At 44.5% G+C, this 17,190-nt stretch overlaps 1 protein-coding gene across 1 annotated transcript in view; it reads right to left on the bottom strand.

Annotated features, from left to right (window-relative positions):
* Window positions 1-17,190, bottom strand: part of ncanb (neurocan b) — a gene marked incomplete at both ends in the record, with an annotated part of 212,206 nt that overhangs the window by 14,303 nt on the left and 180,713 nt on the right. The window contains 2 exons of the mRNA XM_080745680.1: window positions 1,810-1,892; window positions 3,788-3,946. Of these exons, the coding sequence (XP_080601806.1) occupies window positions 1,810-1,892; window positions 3,788-3,946 (242 nt within the window). The remainder of the gene's footprint in view (window positions 1-1,809; window positions 1,893-3,787; window positions 3,947-17,190) is intronic.

The raw sequence follows: 17,190 nt of genomic DNA, 5'->3' as shown, positions 1-17,190 counted from the left end.
TAAAAACAAACCATAATATAAGTAAGTAGCACTGATCCTGAGACCAAATCAAACCATGGAAAATTGATTGACCTTGAGAATACATTTTGAATACTCTCAGACGTATACAGTATTAACACTTACAGCGCGAGAATCGGGGGAAATGTGTGTGGCAATTCAGTCAGGACAGCGTGTATCAAAGTCAACGTATCAAAAGCTTAAACTCTGTAATACTGTACGTTTACTGGTATGGTTCTGTTCAGAAGCCCCATGCTCTTCCTTCAGCATGCAGGATAAAGCAGGGGGGGATGCAATAAATCCCCCCAGATTTAGAGACGAACGGAGCCTGCAGCAACAATGATACAATATGATCAATAACAGAGCTCTGAACCGGGTGGAGGTGGTAGCTTGTGCCTAATTTATCCTCCATCGTACAATGGTCTGGCCTTTCCGTGGCCGGGGGCGGCAGTGGCTCAGGGATAGAGCTGCCGTCTTAGAACACGGAGGGTTCCCAGTTCGATCCCGGGCTCCCCCTGAGTTAGTGTCAAGACTCTGTCTGAACCTCCCTAGTTGCTCCCGGTGAGCAGGTTGGTGCCTTTTCCCGCCGCCATCGGTGTGTGAATCTGTGTGTGAATGGGTGAAATCTCTGTAAAGCTCCTTGGATAAAGGCACGATATAAATGCACCATTTACCATTTACTTACCAATAATTGCAGATCTACAATCTCATGGCACGTTGCATCGCAATAGGCTATTTTTGGCCTGTTCGACTAAGTACGAGTCACTCGTCCTGCAAGCATAAAGAGTGCAGGATGCAGAGAGCGTCTTTAAAAACAACTCCTCGTTATGTGAGAATGAACGTGATCGATGTGTGAATCAGCCAAGGGAGGAGCTTGACTATGTGACCTGCCTGAACTAACCTGACGCTCTATTCTGGTCTTCACAGCATCCACCATCTGTGGCCTGATAGCTCATGCTCTTTGTTGATCAGCACATCCGCTCATGTCAGGACTCAAGGTCCAGCAGTTGACAACTGAGCACAGCAGATACTGTATATTGTGGTTGTCGGGTGAAAACCTTGTATGTCCAAAACCGTTTGTTTTGTATTTGTCATTTTAAAAATGACTTGAACTAGTGAAAACAGCCGATCTACACGCACACAACGCCTCGCACCGCGAGGCGTTGTGTGCGTGTAGATCTGCTGTTTTCACTACTTTTGTGCAACGGCCTGGTATGATGAAGCAGGGCTTTGCTACGCGAAAAAACGAACACATTTGAAACTTGGAGATACGAGGTTTCTGCCCGACAGTGACGATATAATGTATACTGTAGTGTATGGCCCTTTTCCACTACAAGAACTAATCGAACTGTATAGTGCCACGTAATGTATTTCACAGGTTTTATAACAGGAGGCAGTACTGAGCTCTGGGAACCGAGAACTTATACTTTAAAAAGTCGATCCAGTTTGTGGATCGTCTATTTTCCCTTTTTAGTGTGGTTGCCTAAAGGGCAGCACACTATTGTTCTCTGCCCGAGTTTATGGAGTAACATTTAGCCAATGAGGAACCAGCATTCTTGTGACATCACCTTTATGCAGCTTCTTCATTGGCTAAAAGCAGTTTTTGCTGCTTTCTTATTGGCTAAATGTTACTCCATAAACTCGGTGACGTATGCCCTCATGCTAAAACGGCAACCACTCTCGCAATTTCCCAGAATTGTAACTTTCTAGTTTCTTTATTTTTTTCCCCCCAGGTTGTTCAGTTAGTTTCAGGTTATGGAAGGTTCTGGGTTACCCTTTGTAGTAAAAAGAAAAGCCATTTGAGCCTCTCACCAGGTCCATTCTGTCCGTCCACTGGAAGTCATCCTCCACTGTGCGGTCATTCAACCCGATCCAGGTGTTGTCATGGCTTAGACCTTGACGACGACAAAAACACACACACACACACACACACACACACACACACACACACACACACACACACACACACACACACACACACACACACACACACACACACACACACACACACACACACACACTTTACAATTTAGGAATTTAGCAGAGAGCGACTTACAATAAGTAAGGTAATACATCAAAACAATAAGCAAGCCAATACATCAATACATCAAGTACATAGAAATGTCAATCTAGAAAAAAATAATCAGGAGGACGAATTGTCTAGGACTAGTGGATTTTTGTCCTGGGGTTTTTAGTGAGGGTTCGGTCATCATCCCTGTGATCTGAGTGGGGTTAGGGGTTGATCAGGCTTTGGAGGTACAGTATGGAGGTGCCATGCATTTGGCTGCTTTGAAAGCCAGCATCAGTGTTTTGTATTCATTGCGGGCTGCAACCGGGAGCCAGTGGAGGGAGCGGAAAAGTGGGGAGACTATGTTGGCTGGTTGAAGACCAGTCGTGCCACGGCGTTTTGGACACACACACACACACACACACACACACACACACACACACACACACACACACACACACACACACACACACACACACACACACACACACACACACACACACACACACTTGCTTCTGCCTACGAATAAGTCTGTTGTAAGTCTGTACAGACTTACTACTATAAGCCTATACTTTTTTCTCACAACACTAAGTACCATGTCGGAGAGGCTTATTGTCCGTGTCAGCAGAAAACTCGTAAAGATTTAGGCTTTATTCTGCTTAGGGAGGAAAAAAACAACATATAAAGCCCCACACAGCCCCTATAGAGCGTGTCTATTAGATCTATCACGAAATCCTCCCTGAGCAAGAAGTGAGGGGTCACACAGACACATCACTGTCAGTGACACCGCGGTGATGAGTTTTTGTTGCGTGCAAGTGTGTGATTTCACGTGTGTTTGCATGTGTGTGTGTGTGTGTGTGTGTGTGTGTGTGTGTGTGTGTGTGTGAGAGAGAGATGGAATTTCAATTACAGTGTTTCTGATTAACATCAGCTGTGCATGTCCATATGTGTGCGCGCGTGCGCACGTGCGGTTGAATGTGTGTGTGTGTGTGTGTAATGGAATTTCAATCATGGTGTATCTGATTAACATCATTACTAGGCCCATTAATCTCTCTAATGGCTCCTCTCCCCTTATTGTAGGGGTGGAGACGTCCATTTTCGAGGCAATTAAACACACTTTTTGGTAAATGTGTCTGTGTGAACGGACGACGGGTGTTGAGATGAATTGTGTTGTTGCCCTGCCATCTCTTGGGAAGACAGAGGCTCAGCCGCTTGTGACCCGGCCTTGTTTAATGATATGCGTGGCTGTGAGGGCGATGCCAGAGGTTGAAAACCCGAGCCGAACACCAAGCGCCAAAGGTCTTGTTGTGCCTCCGGGGACGGTCTGCGTGGATACTTGAATGGCATTGCTTTCCATCAAAACCTCTAAGATTAGTCAAACATTTAACTGACATTGTCTGATGCATGCACTTCTTACAAATGGATGCTTGCTATGTGGGAAAAAAAAGCAAATCTACAAGCTCACATTGAGCATGTAAATCGCTATTTGCCATACAAAAACAGCCAGTGTGAAGTGAGCTGTGCCTTTGAGCAGTGTTAAGCACAGTGATTTTGAACATATTATATCCATTAAGGCCTATATACTTTTTGAGTGGTGCCTCAGCGCTCCAATGCTTGGCAGAGTGTTTAGGTACGCATGTCTGTATGCAGTATGAGGCGTATGAGTAGCAACAGCTGCAATACCGCTGGGTGACCATGTTCAGCAGCATTGACATTAATGAACAATAGAAGAATTCATATCGTTTAAAACCAATTGGCAAACTGGCTAAAATGTCTACCTACCACTGATGAACTCTTGCTCGACGAGGCTGTGGATGCTGGCCAGGTGGCCGCTGTGCTCCCTGCAGTCTTTCTCGGCGTCCTCCCAGGTGTGTCGGCGACTGAAGTACCGGTAGCAGTGGCCGTGGAACTTCCTCCACGTGTGCTCACAGCCCTCGGTGTCTGCAGCGAGCAAGAGGGAGATATACCACAGGGGAGAAGAGATGAGAAGGGAAGAAGAGGAGGGGAGAGAAGAGAAGAGAGACAACGTTTCCTCGTCTGCAAATCCCCAGAAGTTGTGTGAGGAGACAGGGTTATGTATGCAGGCCGAGAGATACGACAACATGGAGACGTGCACAGGAAATCAGTTGGGGGGATTTGACATAAAGAGAGGAATTTCACTGCTGTATTTTATCGTCTTGTTTATCCAAATTCATACATAACAAATGTTCCCTGTCTCAGTCACAGCACACAAAATCTACATAATATTCTCAAACATCGGCCTCTTTCATTCTTCAGCTCCCTCTCTCTCCTTCTCTTCCTCCTTGTCTCTCTATCTCTCTCTCTCTGTCAGGGGTGTCGCACTAAATTCTGGGCCCTGGGTACAAGGATTCACAATTATTTAGTGCTTTAACTATTGAAAAATAGCAGCTCACTGCGAGCTTGTAGATCTGCTATTTTTGAAACATTTTGAAAATTTGAGCAAGTCTTTGAATATTTCAAATCTTTCTAAGGTTTTTTGAAAAACCTATGTTTCTATGTCAGCGGTGCTCAAATGATTTCATGTGAAGGACCCACAAAATGATATGTATTTGGCCACACGGACCCCCATCTCAAAATATTTAGTTCCAGGGACTCCCCAGAGGCAAAATTTGAGTTACAAATGTTCGCTAAAAAAAATACATATATTCAAAGATTTGCACAGCTTTTCACAACTTTTCAAAAATAGCACATCTACAAGCTCGCAGCGCGGCACTCGGTGCCGCGCTGTGGGCTTGTATATCTGCTATTTTTCAATAGCAAAGTATAAAATAACTCAGTCACACTTTTCCCCCCCTTGTGACGCCCCTGCTCTCTGTACTATTTTGCTCCAAGTGAGCCACTCTTCTACTATCTTTGCCCTCCTCTTCAACCCTGTTCCCTCTCTCTCTCCTCGTCTCTCTCCCTCTGTCTGGAGCCTGTGTGAGTGCTAATCCACAGTGGTGGCAGACAAGTCCAATGGCGAGGCAGCTTAGTCCAATGAAAGGCCTTCTAATCTATTCAAACTAGAACAATCTTGAGTTGAGAAATGTCTTTCAGAGTGCAGCGCTTGTCGGCTAATTAAGCCCCGTCACAGTGCTGTCAGCACACGGCCTCCCCCCCATCTCCTCCCCCTTGCTAAAATTGTCTATCTTCTCCGACTCCCCTCCGGGGGTTAACTTAGTGACTGAACTGCACTGTACGTCTCAAATGTGATGACAGCCGACGGAGGGATGGCTGAGGAGGAGCGTACCGCGTGGTGCTCTGATGCCTCGTTGGCGTGTCCTGAGTTTGATTCCTCTGCCCGACTCTCTTCCCCGTTTCCTGTCTATCTTCACTGTACTCGCATATCGTATTAAAAGGCAAAAAGCCAGAAAGATGTTTTTGTAGGACTGTGTGTATGTCGAACCTGGGCGTGTGTGAGTGAGTGTGTGTGTGTGTGTGTGTGTGTGTGTGTGTGTGTGTGTGTGTGTGTGTGTGTGTGTGTGTGTGTGTGTGTGTGTGTGTGTGTGTGTGTGTGTTTGTGCGCGTAGGGTTTGGTTGGGAGTTCATGTACAGTATGGATTGGACACTTTGAAAATAAATAACGCTCCACTTTTTTCTAAGGCCCCTTTTAATTTCTTGGGTAGATGGTTAAATGCATATTATGTAACTTTGCCCTGTTTTTACATAACAAAACAATAAATTATATATATATATATATATATATATATATATATATATATATTTTTTTTTTTTTTTTTTTTTTTACCAATAATTTCCCTCTATATCACCAGTTGTCAGCCCCTGGAGAAGAGTGGTGGTGTTTATCTGCCAAAACACATTGCTGTATTTTGGTGCATCCACTGTTTGTTTTGGTAGACTAGTCTGGGACTCACTGGGTCTTTGGGATACCAAAACAAACAGTGAAAACACCAAAATACAGCGAGAGAGCATTGTGGATCTGCAGGCAAACACCACCACGCTACTGCAGTGGCTGATGACTGCTGGCATAGAGAGAAATGATGGGTAAAACATGCATTTATTGTTCTGTTATGTAAACACAGGGCAAAGTTACATACTATGCCTTTAAAGATCACACTTCCAAGAGCCTTAAAAAGTAGATGCCTCTTGCTTTTGAGGCCCTATCCTGGCATGCCAATAAACTGAGGTGCTCACATATTCTTCAAATGAAAAGACAGCACTCCTAGAGTCATTTATTCCACTTCTTTTGTGAAAATCAAAATCAAAAAATCAAAAGAATAAAAAATAAAAGCAAGCACAACAGTACTGTTCAACAGGAGAAGAAATTGAGACTGACTAGAAACCCCTAATGCTAACCCTCAGTTACACCTATGCCTAATTTCTGTGTATCTGTGTGTGCTTGCATAATACATGTAGGGAATGGTTATATGAGTATGTTTGTTAACCCAGCTACCTCCCATACCCTGAATTCCCCCTTAATCCGGTGAATTGAAGTGAAGTGAAGTTTCCTACAGCAAATCTAAGGCGAAACAACTGGGCAGTGTAAATTATACATCCCACTAAGCACGCCGTCTAAAAGTGGTCTAATAGCGGTATAGATTTGAAAGTTTTTTTGTCGTCTAAACTTAGACTAGACGACTAATAGATGTCTAATAGTCGTCTAAATATAGACGGTCTGCATTTAGACGACTATTAGATGTCTATTAGTCGTCTAGTTTAAGTTTAGACAACAAAAAACTTTCAAATCTATACCGCTATTAGACCACTTTTAGACGGCGTGCTTAGTGGGATGCTTAGTATGCAGACAGGGAAGGGATAGTGGAGGTCTAGGAGTAGGGGACGAGGAGTACAGAGAGGGGACGGAAATGCAAAGGAGGAAAAGAGATGGGAGATATGAGAAGATAATATCGAGAGCAGAGCTGCTTTTGATAGCCTGATACACATGGTGTGCACTGGGTGATCTGTCTTTCCTCAGTCCTTCTTAAGCTACTTAGGCCTGAACGCAAATCTGTGTCACTTTAGATTTGAACCACTTTAATTATTTCATGCTTTAACTATTAAAACATAGCAGATATACAAGCTCACAGTGTGGCACTGAGTGCCGCGCTGCGAGCTTGTAGATCTGCAAATATTTTATAGTGAACATTTGTGCAAGTCTTTGAATATTTTTGACCCGATTCTATCAATGTCTTCTAAATAATAATAATAATAATAATAATACATTTTATTTATTTATTTAAATCCTTCTTCTTAATCAGTGTTAATCAGTTCTCAAACTTTATCATGTCAAGGACCCCCAAAATTACATGTATTTGGTTGCGGACCCCTATTCTCAAAATATGTTGTTCCGGGGACGGAAGCAAATATTTGAGTTACAAATGTTCGCTTTTAAAAAGATACATTCAAAGGCAAAAATAGCAGATCTACAAGATCGCAGCGCGGCACTCGCGCTGTGAGCTTGTATATCTGCTATTTTTCAATTTCAATAATTCTAGGCCTAAATGTATTTAATGTAATGCAGTCCTTACAATGCTCTCCATCTGCCGCTACTGTAGGTTAAGATGAGATGAGCCACTGAAGCGGATGATACTTAATGTGATAGTGCTCATCTTTCTCTCACACTCTCTCCATTTCATTCTCTGCCAACCTTATAGCCATCAAACAGGCAATCTGACCCCTACTCTACAGCTCTCTTAGCCGGCAGAGTGGGAGTGAGAATCGTATAAGGATATTGATGTTTGCCGCATTCGACTTAAGAATTTAGTTGCGTGTGACCTATCGAGTGATTTTATTGTTGTATCTCACAGGGCACGTAAACACACAGAAAAGGCCTTCTCTTATATGGAACACGGGTTATGGACACAAATATTCATGAACACACGCACGTTCAGACATGGGCTTGCATGCTCAGGCGTACGCACGCACGCTCGCACAATAAAGGGAGTAGGGAGTGAATGCATCTGCATGGCTACACACATGATAAAACCAAATGGAGACCGAGAGAAGAGGAGTAGAGAGAGATACAGTAGAGAGAGAGATAGAGAGAGAGAGAGAGAGAGAGAGAGAGAGAGAGAGAGAGAGAGCTAGGGAGCAAGAGAGACTATCAAACATATAAGGGGGGTTCTCTGGCCCTGTTACAGATGTTGTCGAAAAATCATGCAGATCGGTACACAGTATCTCTGTAGCCATTAAACGAAACGAGTATTTCTCACATTGATGCTCCTACATATTATCATGCAAGCACCAGTTAAAGTTACTTTCCATCCCTCATATACTGTGTGCACAGTGCACATCCCATAACCCACACACTGCACATCATTTCGGAGCTCATATCTTTGAACGGGTAAGGGCTAGTCAGATAGAAAGCAAGCAATATGAAAACATGTCTGGGTGGGTGTTGGTTGTTCTTTTCAAACAAGATATCCAACTTTTGAAATAGAAGCGAAAATTGCTTCTATTTCAGCACGCCGACTTTCTAGGAAGAGAAATGCTGTACTGTAGTTTTTTATTAGCTTGGATTCCCCAATGGTCAGCAGGTTTCTGAACTGTCCATATCCCACTGCCCACCAAAGAGACGCAGAGTGAGTAGATGGAAATTATCTACTATTACTAATTAATGTAAAGACCAATTATCTGAACATAAAGTTAAACATACGTGGGCGAAGTCAATAATGTGCAGGTTGTGCACAGTTTGAGAACATAAAATCACAAATCGCAATTTGTACTGATCCCCGAGGGGAAAGAACTTCTCTGAATTGACCCAGCAGCTGTGGCTTGCTCCGAGTGGGCACACGGGGGAGCAGTCGGAGGTTAAAAAGTCTTGCTCAGGCGTCATGAAGTGTGGAGGAGTAGAAGATCGAATCGGGGACCTTCTCATTCCCAGACGGTCGCTCTACCTCCTGAGCCACTGCTGCCAGGGACGTGCTGGGCCCCTGATTCAGCCTGGGAAAAATTGTTGGAGAGGCCCTCATTGCGCGCTATATAGCGCTGCTGCTACTCAAAGATTTGCCATTTCAGCAAGTGGGCCAATTACTGTACATTAGTTATATTTTGTCGTTGTCAGGTGGAAACCTTGTATGTCCAAAACCGTTTGTTTTGTATTTATCATTTTAAAAATGACTTAAACTAGTGAAAACAGCCGATCTACAAGCACACAACGCCTCGCACCGCGAGGCGTTGTGTGCTTGTAGATCTGCTGTTTTCACTACTTTTGTGCAACAGCCTTGTATGATGAAGCAGGGCTTTGGCCGGCCTGGACCGGCCGGGAATGAACCGGCCGTTCGGGAGTTGTCCCGCTTTTCCCAATGGCCAGCACGTCCCTGACTGCTGCCTGCAGTGTATTGCACTGTATTGAATTGTACACTAGAACATGCACACAAGCTGCTCGTGTGCATGTTCTAGTGTGGGCACAGGGTCGTTGTCTCAGACAGTTGGCCAAATGGATATAGAGACCTTTGTAATGTCGGTGTAAGTATTAGCTGCAATCTTTACAATGTCAATACATTAATCAATTATTCAATAAACTACAGCCGCCTGTAAGTTGAGAAATTGAATGAGAAATACATGAAATATACTCAACCCTGCTTTTCCAGCTCTCTGACATGAGCTGAGAGGGCATAGTTGTAGAGTTGCTTGCACTTTCATTATTACATTTAGTCTCCCTCTCTCTCTCTCTCTCTCTCTCTCTCTCTCTCTCGGTTAATCTTTTTGGGGAAGTGCACACACTTATCTGCTGGGGGCATAGAGACATAGCAGGAGACAGGCTGCTTTTCCCTGTGAATCAGCATCTTGCTATAACCACATTCCTCCCAGCAGTACAGCAGGGAAAGTATAGCTGGTGACATCTGAGCGCTAGATCAGTGTTAGCCATGGCATGATGTTACAGCAGCTATATCAGAGAGAGACCCAGGCCTTCGGGTTCCAATGCCAGCTATGCCACCATTTTTTACTTGGCTGGCAACTAATTCACTCCCCCGCCCCACCCCACCCCACCCCACTCTGCCATCACTCTCAGTAGCTAGCTTCCACCGTCATCGCTAATATGTCCCTGAAATTGTTTGGCCACATGGTGGTTGCTGCATTTTATTGGTGTTGGGAAGGTGTCCAACTTGGCTCAGGAGGGGGGCAGTGGGTCGTTATCTAAAAGAACAGCAAGACAACAGTCACTGGGGGCACTTCACAGGAACACACACACGCACGCACGCACACATGCGCGCGCGCGCGTCACACACACACACACACACACACACACACACACACACACACACACACACACACACACACACACACACACACACACACACACACACACACACACACACACACACACACACACACACACACACACACACACACACACACACACACACACACACACACACACACTCTCTCTCTCATATACACAGGAGTGTAAATACACCCACATGTCCCTCTGTGAATCGACAAAGCCGCCGCTGTGGGCACAGACTGGCTGTTAGCCCAACTACTGTGTGTGTGTGTGTGTGTGTGTGTGTGTGTGTGTGTGTGTGTGTGTGTGTGTGTGTGTGTGTGTGTGTGTGTGTGTGTTTGATGTGTGCTTGCGAGTTGATCGTGTGCAGAAGTCAACCTTGGCCACTCATCCTGACAGCGGATGGCGGCGTGTGAAAGCAGTGAAAAACAAATTACTGCCATAACCTGACAGGAGGGCAACGTGCACAACTTGTGCGTGTACCTGCATGCATGCATGCTCACGCACAGAAGGGCGCATGTATATTATCATGCCCTTCTCGTGGATCGCTTGTTACTTGTTCCCTCCCATTCTATCACAGTCGCGGGATCTAGGGGTGCTGAGGGTGCGGCGCCCAAGTGCCACACCCCTCGTGTCCCCACCCAGGAGGTTAAGAATGAGGCAAAAGGAATCTGTCATGATAAATTCATAATGAGACTGGGGAATTTTTGAAAAGAATGATTCTTAAACAACCTCTTTTTTTGGTATCATTTTCACAAAAGCACTGTCCGTCCATGATGAATACATGTATTATATTCTGATGGACCAATGTGCAGTGCAGTTATGTGATAATATTGCAACGTGTGCGGATTGTGACATGAATGACATCCCCATTCAAGATCCCCATCCCGCACTTCAAAGTAGCCTAGATTTCTTAGCCTGGCCTTAGCCAGTCTGATAACGTGGGATCACACATGCAGGCAATAGCTTTCTGTCATTAACATTCTCTGTAATCTGCTATGCTCAAATCCTTTTGTCACTTTCGTTTATCAGTCAATCAAAGGTTACGATTTGAAATCTAGGTGTCTTGCCTGTAATCTGCTATGCTCAAATCCTTTTGTCACTTTCGTTTATCAGTCAATCAAAGGTTACGATTTGAAATGTAGGTGTCTTGCCTTGCTTTGCGCTGCCTATACCAGAGAGAGAGAGAGAGAGAGAGAGAGAGAGAGAGAGAGAGAGAGAGAGAGAGAGAGAGAGAGAGAGAGAGAGGGGGGTCGGGGCCCTCTGGGAATAATATATCGTTATTGCCTTGGATTGCATGTGTTTTGCGGAGGCGTCGCTGTCCATGGTAAAAAATGGTAAAAAATAACTTCCCACGGCTATGCTCTCAATCACAGCTGGAATACTGGCAGATGTGAGCGATTTGGATGACAGCTTTAGGTCTGGGTTAGAGATAGGGGCTTACGCTTCAGCAATGGGACTCTCTGTGGAACGCTAAACCCCAAATCCAGTGCTGCAAGCATATTCCAAAGAATATTAAATAAATAGCACATCTCACACTTCATGACAAGCAGGACCAAATACTCACTTAACCCTTCTTGTGCCTATCCCGGACAAGTTCGTGTTTGCAGTGAAAGCCCAAGCCACTACTGCCTGTGTAGACGGAAGTTAGAGCGAAGGCCTAAGCAGAAATTTCTGGCACTCTAGCGGCACCTTGTGGCCCCTGGCAGTAAGTGGGTTAATACTACCTACATTTTCTTATTTGGAACAACAGAAAAACGCAAAAAAGCTTTCCTCGGAGCACTTATAGAACACAGACCAGTAAGACGTCCTAAGGCCGAGGTCACGCACATGACATGGGCGCGTGCACATGGGCGTGTGCACGCATCCGCCTGGGTGACAGCAGACTGCTAGGCGAGCGCTGGCGTTTTGGCATGGGATCAACTTTGACCAAAAAAATGCACAGACCTGGTTGGTTGTTTAAGTTGGACAAAATGTGGCCAAAATGTGGCCATATTTTCATATCCCATGATTCTACTGTAGATACAAGTAAGACGCCCTAAGGTCGAGAAGACTGAAACATCAAAGCTTCTTAATACTGCACAGTTAAGCAGGTGTTAAACTATTAATCTTACATTCTATGGGAGTGGAGGAGTGCAGCTTCTACTTCACGTTCAATGCATGGTGAGTTGAGTTAAGCATTGGTGAATTCTGACCAGGTTTGTAAAGAAGTTGACCCCACTTGGCAGGCTTTCGTACTTTTCATTCAGTGAGCGAACCACTTTAACATTAAGTAAAATGAACTACTACATACCAGTAAATCAGCACTGCTCACAATCCACAAGTAAAATGTACACATTCAACGCCTTGGCATGCAACCATACTTTTCCCGTTCAAACAAGTACAAGTACCTGTGCTCTAACAATCAAGCATACGCTTCTGAAGGGGAGTAATGCCTGCCTCAGTATTCAAAGTAGTCAGGCATTGATTGAATTCAATCAATGCCTAACATGGTCAAAACTTTTGCAGACCTGCATTTCATTTTCCACCATTGCTTTAGCCCTATCTTTAAAATTGTTAAGTGAGACAAGCTCCTGCCATTTCATAGCTCTTTGAAGTTCATTCCAGGCCAATGGAGCAGATAACTGGAAGACGATCGTTTTGCCTAACTCGGTCAGGATACTGTTTTGAGAACATTGCCAATAAATGTTATGGTACTGCTGGGTTATGAATGTGCATAAATATGATGGGAACTGTCTAAGTATTTCCCTATAAATGAAGAGCTACCAGACAGTGACTCAGCCTGCATGCACAAAGTTAAGGAGGGCCAGCCTACACTCATAAAAAGGTACATGATGTGTTTGAGATTTATAGTTGGTGACAAAACTCAGCACCCCCATGGTGGTACACAGTGTCCAGCAGACATATTGCTGCCACAGGAGTATGCGTCTATAGAACGCCATCATCTATTACTGGCAAGAAAGGAGCCGAGACAAGCCTCTGTCTAACTTCAAAAGAAAAACTTAACTTCAGTCAGAATACTTTCACATTAACACTTTCCCAGCCTGCCCAGAAATCGCTGAACGCTTATACTGCCGGTTAATCTAATATTCATTTTTTATACATGTTTAAAAAAACAATGCACCGATTGTATAACACCACTAGAGAGCGCCAGCTACATGTAGTTACACTGGAGAGGCCCTGGTTTCCTCACAATCACAGCGTCCCAAAGCCATTCCTCCATTCATTTGCGTGGGGGAAAACAGCGAAAAAAAGCGTCGCCCGCAAGTGCTTCACGTGCACGATCCATGCACATCGATGTAAGCGCATGTAATCCACTCCGTATGCAGCCTCCATGTCAACTGTTTTCTGAACGAACCCACCACGGACAGATGCTAAGCTAAATCCTCTGCCTATAATGTAAGTGAACGGGACTGTAGATAGCCTGCCTCGAAAGGGACCAGAAGCACTTCCGGGTCAAACAATGAGAGAATGATCCTTTTATAAGTCGAAGAAGAGACAGAGAAGGGGTGCCGATATATGTTTTTTTTCGATCATTATCATTTATTTTGTTTTTAACTCATTAACTGCCAAAAACGTGAATCCCTTAAAAATCCCGTTGTACCACCCTGCCACGCCCGTGAATCCCGTGAATAAAAAAAAAAAAAAAAAAAAAAAAAAAAAATCTTTAATTTTTTTTTTTTTTTTTTTTAATTTTTTGGACCTCAAAAACGTTAGTAGGCATGATAGCGATCGCGAAATTGCTTGTTTAACCCCCATACAACCCCCATACAACTCAGGTAGCAGACCTCCAAGCTCACAACAGTGTAAAACATAATGGCTGCTATCTCATGAATGCCTGAACGGATTTCCATTCGGATTTTTTTGTTTGAAAGCTGTGAGCAATGTGGACACACGTGGTGCATTATCTAGGCATGGGTGTGCATGATCCGTGCACTATGAATTACATGGAAGTCTATGGAGACGAATGGCAGTTAAAGAGTACGAAGGTATTGTTAAATGGCAGCATATGAGTTAATGACCTAGTCCGGAAAATTCCGGTCCGCTACTTGATCCTTCTAAAGAAGTTTGGGTGAGGACGGTCAGGCTGAGAAAGAGGGGGTGCCCGTTAGCCTAGCGGTCCAGGCGCAACTGGCGCATACCCCATAGTAAATGGTAAAATGGTAAATGGTGCATTTATATAGCGCTTTTATCCAAAGCGCTTTACAGAGATTGTGCATTACATTCACCCATTCACGCACACATTCATACACCGGTGGCGGAGGAAACCATGCAAGGCACCAACCTGCTCACCGGGAGCAATGTGGGGTTCAGAGTCTTGCCCAAGGACCCTTCGACATTAACTCAGGGGGAGCCCGGATTCCAACTGGGAACCCTTCGGGAACCCTTCGTGCTCTAATAACGTTTTCTCTACCCCTGAGCTATGCCGCTCCACAATAGTCTCTGCATGCGTTGCAGGTTCGAGTCACGATCCCGACCGCCTTTGCTGTGTGTCACTCCCTGTCTCTCTCTCCCTGTTTTCTGTTTATCTGCTGTACTATCAATAAAGGCAAAAAAGCCCCCCCCCCCCCCCCCCCTCAAAAACAAAACAAAAAAAACAACACTCCGAATGGTACCTGTCCCTCATTATCCCTAGTCTACTGTATTTCATCTGTGTTCCCCTCTCTCAGTACCGGTTTGTCTTTGGATCTAGTGCCTATTACTGTGTGTTGGTGAATTATCAGGTCATGACACAGTTGAATATATTCCAGGTTAACTTCACTTTACTTTTTTAGCTTAAAGGAACAACATCAGAATGGACAATCAACCCCAGAATCCCTCAACACTCCCAACACTAGGCAAGACACAACGAGTGCAGCATAATCGAACAGAACAGTAGTGCAGTGTCTTGACAGATCACAGTGGTGACTAGGGCTGTAATCTAGCCCTGTTTTAGGGATTCGAACTTCGGGGGGATTTTCCGAACGGACCATCGAACCTTAGATGGTTCGTTCAATTGAATAAAAACCGAACGTTCGAACCTCCGAACCATCGAACGTACTGTACCTTTAACCAGCTAAAAGTGTAGGAAATGTTTTAAATGCGCTGCTTTATCCATTGAAAACGCGTGGATGCGTGGCTGCATTAACACCTAGGCTAACACTTGGAAAATCCAACCCAATCGGAGAAAATGTTGCGCAGTTTGTTGACGAACAGGCTCAATGTATAGCGGAGTTGCACGGATGATGATTAGACTTGGTGACTGCGTCGGAGCGCGTCGCGTTCGGGCTGAACTGGTCTCGATGTAACAACCCCAGAAATCGCATTATAATCCTTTAGGGGGTTGCAATGAAATCCATCTTTGCTCATGCTTAGGAGAAAGGCTGTTTAATCTTTGGGTGCATGGATGGGTGTTCGCTGTTCAGAGCACAGCAGCACACACACGTCTGTCTCTGCCCAGCTCAGCTGCTCTCACTCTACTGTCATCAAGCGTGTGTGCGCGGCCCCAAATTGGAGCGGAATTGGAGCGGAGGATGGTCCTTGATCGCTCCAAGCTGTTCTAGTGCATTTTATAACTACTATAACGGTCACCATTAACTGTTAGTGTTAACCGGTAGGCCTAACTTATTTCGTATTTGGCTATCTCTACTACTGTGATATTCTGAATAGGCCTATCACATTCTTCTGATAATTTTTTTTCGTGTAAAAAAAAGAAGAAAAAAAAAAGAAAAAAACCTGAACCCATTAATTTCGAACTTCGATTGCCAACGTAACGAACGAACGTTCGAATCCCCGAAGGTTCGCTTGCAGCCTTAGTGGTGACCCAGTGAGACATAACAGTGCTTACTGTAACATTCAATTTTCCTCATGTTGGGTTCTCTTGGTATTTTTGATCACTGCTTATTTGTTCACCTGGACTTGCCTTTTGTATTTTCCTTGACAGATTAGTATGCATATCATTTGACTGACTCCCTCCCGGTGTACCGAAGCTCTGCAAGTGAAGAACGTTAAGATTTCAGCCTCAGAGCTGCTATTGAGTCAGTCCTCTCGCCGGTAACTCCACCAGCTGTTACAACTGCTTTGGTACAGGAATCAGTCTTGCATATCGTCGTTGTCGGGTGGAAACCTTGTATGTCCAAAAGCGTTCTTTTGTATTTATCATTTGAAAAATGAACTAAATTAGTGAAAACAGCTGATCTACAAGCACACAACGCCTCGCGGTGCGAGGCGTTGTGTGCTTGTAGATCAGCTGTTTTCACTACTTTTGTGCGACGGCCTTGTATGATGAAGCAGGGCTTTACTTGGCGAAAAAAACTACAAATTTGAAACTTGGAGATACGAGGTTTCCACCCGACAGTGACGATATACAGTATATTTATTTTATGTTCTGCCAGGCAGAACGTTCAGAACTGTGCAGAAGGTTTAAGGTTCAAGATTTTGAACTCAAATCGGTAAACATTATCTCTGGGGTCATGCAATCAAGGTGTATCGGTCAGATTTCTCACATTCCATTCTTGGCTATGATTGGCTATATGATGACTGACTTCCAAAGTTTGCAGACAACCTGTCATGTCGAGATCTGTGCTGAGAGAAGCACACCTTTCTTGTTGTTACATCTTGTGCACGGGTACATAAGAGTACATTTATTTTGCAACAGTCCCAGATATTGTAGCAGCACTAATAGTAACTAGAAAGACGCCTCAGGGCGACATGCGACCTCGCCCTAAAGGGCGAAAGGTTCTTGGCTATCTGGCCAGTGATGTATGTCGGACGGGCATTCCCATATTAAGTCCTGTTAGATATGGGCTTAATATTGATGACATCAGGGAACTCCAGTGATGTATATCGGACCAGTTACCCATATATGGAGACCCCTGGTACCCATCCATGTACTATATATGGAGATATGCTGTGAGAGCCCAAACATGCTTACTCAGTTATTCGTTATGTGAAAGTCCTTTGATGTTTATGACATCTGACATCATAACCTTTTATCACCCATACATGGAGATCCCTG

This window comes from Nannobrachium achirus, assembly GCF_963921795.1.
Source record: "Nannobrachium achirus genome assembly, chromosome: 1".
In the NCBI taxonomy this organism is placed as follows: Eukaryota; Metazoa; Chordata; class Actinopteri; order Myctophiformes; family Myctophidae; genus Nannobrachium; species Nannobrachium achirus.
This window is presented reverse-complemented; position numbering and strand designations above follow the sequence as displayed.